Source organism: Aplysia californica, unplaced genomic scaffold (genome assembly GCF_000002075.1).
Source record: "Aplysia californica isolate F4 #8 unplaced genomic scaffold, AplCal3.0 scaffold00457, whole genome shotgun sequence".
Taxonomy (NCBI): Eukaryota; Metazoa; Mollusca; class Gastropoda; order Aplysiida; family Aplysiidae; genus Aplysia; species Aplysia californica.
In genome coordinates this window covers 630,404-635,403 of record NW_004797727.1, presented here as the reverse complement: position 1 = coordinate 635,403, position 5,000 = coordinate 630,404, and the positions used below count along the sequence as shown (strand labels likewise).

The following is a 5,000-nucleotide window of genomic DNA, read 5'->3' as shown; positions in this document are numbered from 1 at the left end:
AAAAACAAACCTTAATGGATCTATTCTTCCTTTTTTAAAAAACATTTAGAATTTGAATTTTGACAAAATATTTCTGAGGAAAATGCAGCCGATAGCTGAAAGTAAAACAGGGAACCTGTAACTTTTTTTTGTCTTTTTGCTCAAAATTCAGGACTTTAACCATCAGGTCAGCTGGCGCGTGATTGACTGTCTCTGCAAACAGCGGCACAGGCGGCTTCCTGCATGTTGAGGAAAACTTCCGATTCGGAGCGGTGTCTACATTTGTCCAAGTGACGTCATCTATATCATCTACTTGTCCAAGTGACGTCATCTATATCATCTACTTGTCCAAGTGACGTCATCTATATCATCTACTTGTCCAAGTGACGTCATCTATATCATCTACTTGTCCAAGTGACGTCATCTATATCATCTACTTGTCCAAGTGACGTCATCTATATCATCTACTTGTCCAAGTGACGCCATCTATATCATCTACATTTGTCCAAGTGACGCCATCTATATCATCTACATTTGTCCAAGTGACGCCATCTATATCATCTACATTTGTCCAAGTGACGCCATCTATATCATCTACATTTGTCCAAGTGACGCCATCTATATCATCTACATTTGTCCAAGTGGCGACACATAAACCATCTACAAATGTTGTTAAAGAAAGTGTGGAATGTAAGCTCAAAAAGAAAGAAAGAGAGTGTGAAACATATGCTATCCCCCCTCCCTCCCCCCAAACCCCCCCATAAAAAAACAACAACAAAACAACTAACACCCAACCCCCGCCCCCCAATAAAAATAAAACAACAACAACAACAACAAAAACAACAACAACAGTAAACAACAAAAACGATCACAACCACCTCCCCCCAAAAACAACAACAACAACAAAGAAAACAAACCTCCTAAAACCAACCCAACAAAAACAAAAAACAAAACAAACAAAAACAAACACAGAAAGACAAAAAAGAAGAAGAAAAAACAAGAGAAGCCACGAGAGCGACAGACCATGACAGCGTGCAGTGTAAAATGTCCACCTTTCTAACACAACCTTCTTTTCTCCTCGACAATATCACCGGCCGTCTTAGACAGTTCACGAACTCAGAATTACTAAGTTTCATCTGACAGTTTGGGCCGTTTTGAGTTACCAAATATTGAGGTCAGAAACCATATGTGAGGTGCGTGGTGGAATCAGGCTCTCGTCAAAATAATCAAAATGAAGAAACGTGCATTTTTCCGCAGGTTTGTAAATTTTTATCAAATTTTTGTTTATCGGCTCAACACCTTTCATGCCCATTAAAGAACTCATTTCTGTGTGGATTTTTTAAGGAAAAACGTTGATTAAAGGCACAAAAAAATGTAAATGTTCAGTTACCACGCACTCTTAAGCTAAGGAAACAACTAATCTTTGGCGGCCATTTTCTCACAAATTTTACCTCAGAAAACAGGCGACCCCCACCTCCTTCATTCGCAAATGTCTCAACATGTATTCAAGATAAATGGATATTTTTTTCATCCAAATAAAGACAAGCGAACAAGCTTTAAGATGATATCAATAACTCAACAAGCCCAAAATTTTACGAGAGCCTCACATATTATTATGTTCTATCTGCTCTATCAAAATTGTAAGAATATTCGGAGTCATTATCAAGATATTCAAAGAATTATATTTGAAAAAGCTTGACATGTTGTGAAACTCAAAACGTTTTACGTCATATTTCTCTAAACTATAGGTGCTCCGCAGATAGGACTTTGTCATTCTGGGACAGCCAGTTCTCACGGTGATTTTAGCAGACGTTTAGATTATAGTATTGTTGCAATGACAAGTTAGCCCGATGTCCCTGTTCAAAGAGTACTCATTGTTTTTGAGAATGTTTTTAAAGTAAAGAAAAAGGCACCTCACCTTGCAAGCCTCGCAGGTGTTGACTCCGTAATGAAACCCGGAAGCCTTCTCTTTGCACACACGGCATGGAGGAAGCGTCCTTAGCAACTCAGATTTATCTCGCCGGGGTCTCGTGGCCATGGGTGTAGAGGAGCCTGGGGAAGGGGTTTCTGACTTCTCTTTGGACGACGACGGCTTCGGCGATGAAGAGGACGCCGCTGTTTGAGAGCTGGGGGGAGGTGAGGAGGCATCGTTTGTCTGACCCCCCGTCTCTGAATCGTTCACAATATTGTCGCCAGTCGCCATCTTGTCGGCATTACTCCTCGACTCGTCGTCTGGGAGCGAATGATTGGACTGGGAGCTGGAGTCTGAAGATGGCGAGAAATTGTCACGGTCTTCGAAGCTTTGTGGTGGAGTTTGGGCAATGACGGTCGGCAGAGACGACGATGGCGATGATGATGATGATGATGGGGAGGATAGTTGCGGGGAAGAACTGATGGCAGAAAGTTGAGATAGAGAAGATTCATCCACAGGGGGCTCTAAGGTGAGCAGAGACGTTGTTGGGGATTCCGGCGATCGCGGGGATGGTGGCATAGAATACTGTTGCTGTTGTTGTGGCTGTTGCTGCTGCTGTTGCTCTTGCTGTTGTTGCTGCTGCTGTTGCTCTTGCTGTTGCTCTTGCTGTTGCTCTTGCTGTTGTTCCTGCTGTTGCTCCTGCTGCTGTTGTTGCTGCTCCTGGGAGCTGTCCTCAGAGGGAGGCGAGGCCGCGTTAAATAACTGATCGAAGGAAAATTCTGTCCCGAACGAAATCGGGGAATTGAGGCCGAACATTTGCGGCGTTCTCTGGAACCATGAGCTTTGAGGGTGAGGGAGTTGTTGGGGAGCTGTGTGTCGTGTGTCGTGTGTCGTGTGTCGTGAGCTCTGACAGGGTTGTTGGTGAGCTGTGTGTCGTGTGTCGTGTGCCGTGAGCTGTGTCGTGAGCTTTGATGAAAGGGTTGGGTGCTGGGGATCCGACACTGTTTTTCTTATCTGAAAACACAAAACAGGATTGTGAATGGTTCCAAAAATAACTAATTAGACATCATGTTTACTGCGCCTTTCAATACTGAAAGGCAGAACCTACAAAATAAACGTCGCAACAATGATGAATGATGATGATGATGATGATGATGATGATGATGATGATGATGATGATGATGATGATAATAGTAATAATATAATAAAACTAATAATAATAATAACATAAGTTGTAGACGGACGGGTGAGCCCAGAGCTGGCACCAGTGACGCTGTGTGAGAAGTACACTGGCACTTTGTCCATGACAGCTGCAACATTGTACAAGTCATTCATTCATTCTTTCATTTGTTCGTTCATTCATTCATTCATTCATTCTTTCATTCTTTTATTCTTTCTTTCATTCATCTTTTTTTGCAAATCTTCAAAATGTAAAATCCAACAGACTCTCTCGCTCGTCTGAAGATTTAAATAAAACAAAAACAAAACAAAAAAGCAACAAACAAAAAAACAACAAAAAAAGAACAAAAAACAAACAAGAAAAAGACAAAAGGGAGAAAACAGTCAAAGTCACCACAGGTCTGTTCGTTGTTCATGTTGTCAAAGTCGACAGAATTTCTTCAGATTCTTGATCTAGCGGCGGGTCATAAACCGACGTCGTCGACTTGAGAGCTTCAGACATCTCTCTGCTCGGGATCTCTCAGCCAAACTAAATGGATAGTATTACTATTTTTCGTTGTTATTGTTATTATCGTCCCGTTCTGTGTCTGTCTCCTTGATGTCAAAGCCAGGCCGGTCACATGACAGGAAACTCATCCGGCGGGGAACGTTACAGCTATATCAGGGGGTGACGCTCCTTACAGAGAGTGGACGAGTCCATCGTGGGGAAATCAGGCGCTCGTCGTCAAAATTACGAATTCAATCGAGGAAAACGACCTTTTTCTACCAGTTCAGCAATTTTTATCACTTTTCGTTTTGGTTTCAACACATTCTTCGTCCGTTTCAAAGCTTTCCTGAACGGATTTGACGTAAAAACGCTGATCAAAGGCACATGAAATTAAATGTACAAATGTATAGCAGTTTCCAAGAACACTACAGCTTGGGTGTGACGTACCGAGCATGGGCGACCATTTTCTCGATAATTTTACCTCGACAACTGTCGACCCCTAAAACTTCCTTCACTCGCAAATATTTCGACTTTTATTCACCAAAGACGGGAATTTTTAAAAGCAAATGCAAATTAAATGAACAGACATTAACGAGATACCAATGCCAAGATATTGACGAGCGTCTGATTCCCCCGCGTCGAGATACAAATGGTGGAGTCTCGGAAATTCTAGAAGCAGCGAAGAAAACAAACGGGATTGTCTTTGTCAACATCGGTGTTTACTTTGAGTGAGAACGTATTGGTTTCTTGCGCCGTCATAGGCCGTCATCATCTTCATCATCATCATCATCATCATCATCATCATCATCATCATCATCATCATCATCATCATCATCATCATCATAGTGCGGGTGGTTGGCGGTAGTTCTGCTGTATCGTCCTTTTCTCTCCTCCTTTTTCTGTTTTCAGCTCTTGTGACACCTCTAACCTTCGGGATTTACAGGACCTATATGTGTTGCAAGTGCCGTAAAACGCTTCCTAAAACATAACCAAACATATTTTCCAGCTAGTGTTCAACAACGATGATAAAACGAGACTATAATAATGTTTCTTGACTTCCCAGCAGTGTGTCGGTGAAGCTGCCAGCGAGCAGCACTGATGGTGCCGTTATAGTGCGAGTTCTGCTGCACGGACAATATTGTTAGAAATAATTATCTGAACAAGAAAACTTATGGATGAACGGTCTTACACTCAACACTAGAATACGAGTTCTTTAGTACTGTGGTAAGTCAATAGATCTTTAGTACTGTGGTAAGTCAATAGATCTTAAGTTCTAGGAAAAGTCAATAGATCTTAAGTTCTAGGATAAGTCAATAGATCTTTAGTTCTAGGATAAGTCAATAGATCTTAAGTTCTAGGAAAAGTCAATAGATCTTAAGTTCTAGGATAAGTCAATAGATCTTAAGTTCTAGGATAAGTCAATAGTTCTTTAGTACTGTGGTA

The 5,000-nt window shown here is 41.5% G+C and overlaps 1 protein-coding gene across 1 annotated transcript in view; it reads right to left on the bottom strand.

Moving 5' to 3' along the window:
* Positions 1-5,000, bottom strand: part of LOC106012676 (ras-interacting protein RIP3) — a 16,049-nt gene that overhangs the window by 235 nt on the left and 10,814 nt on the right. The window contains exon 2 of the mRNA XM_013086343.1: positions 1,898-2,905. Coding sequence (XP_012941797.1) covers positions 1,898-2,707 — 810 coding nt within the window. The 5' untranslated portion in view covers positions 2,708-2,905. The remainder of the gene's footprint in view (positions 1-1,897; positions 2,906-5,000) is intronic.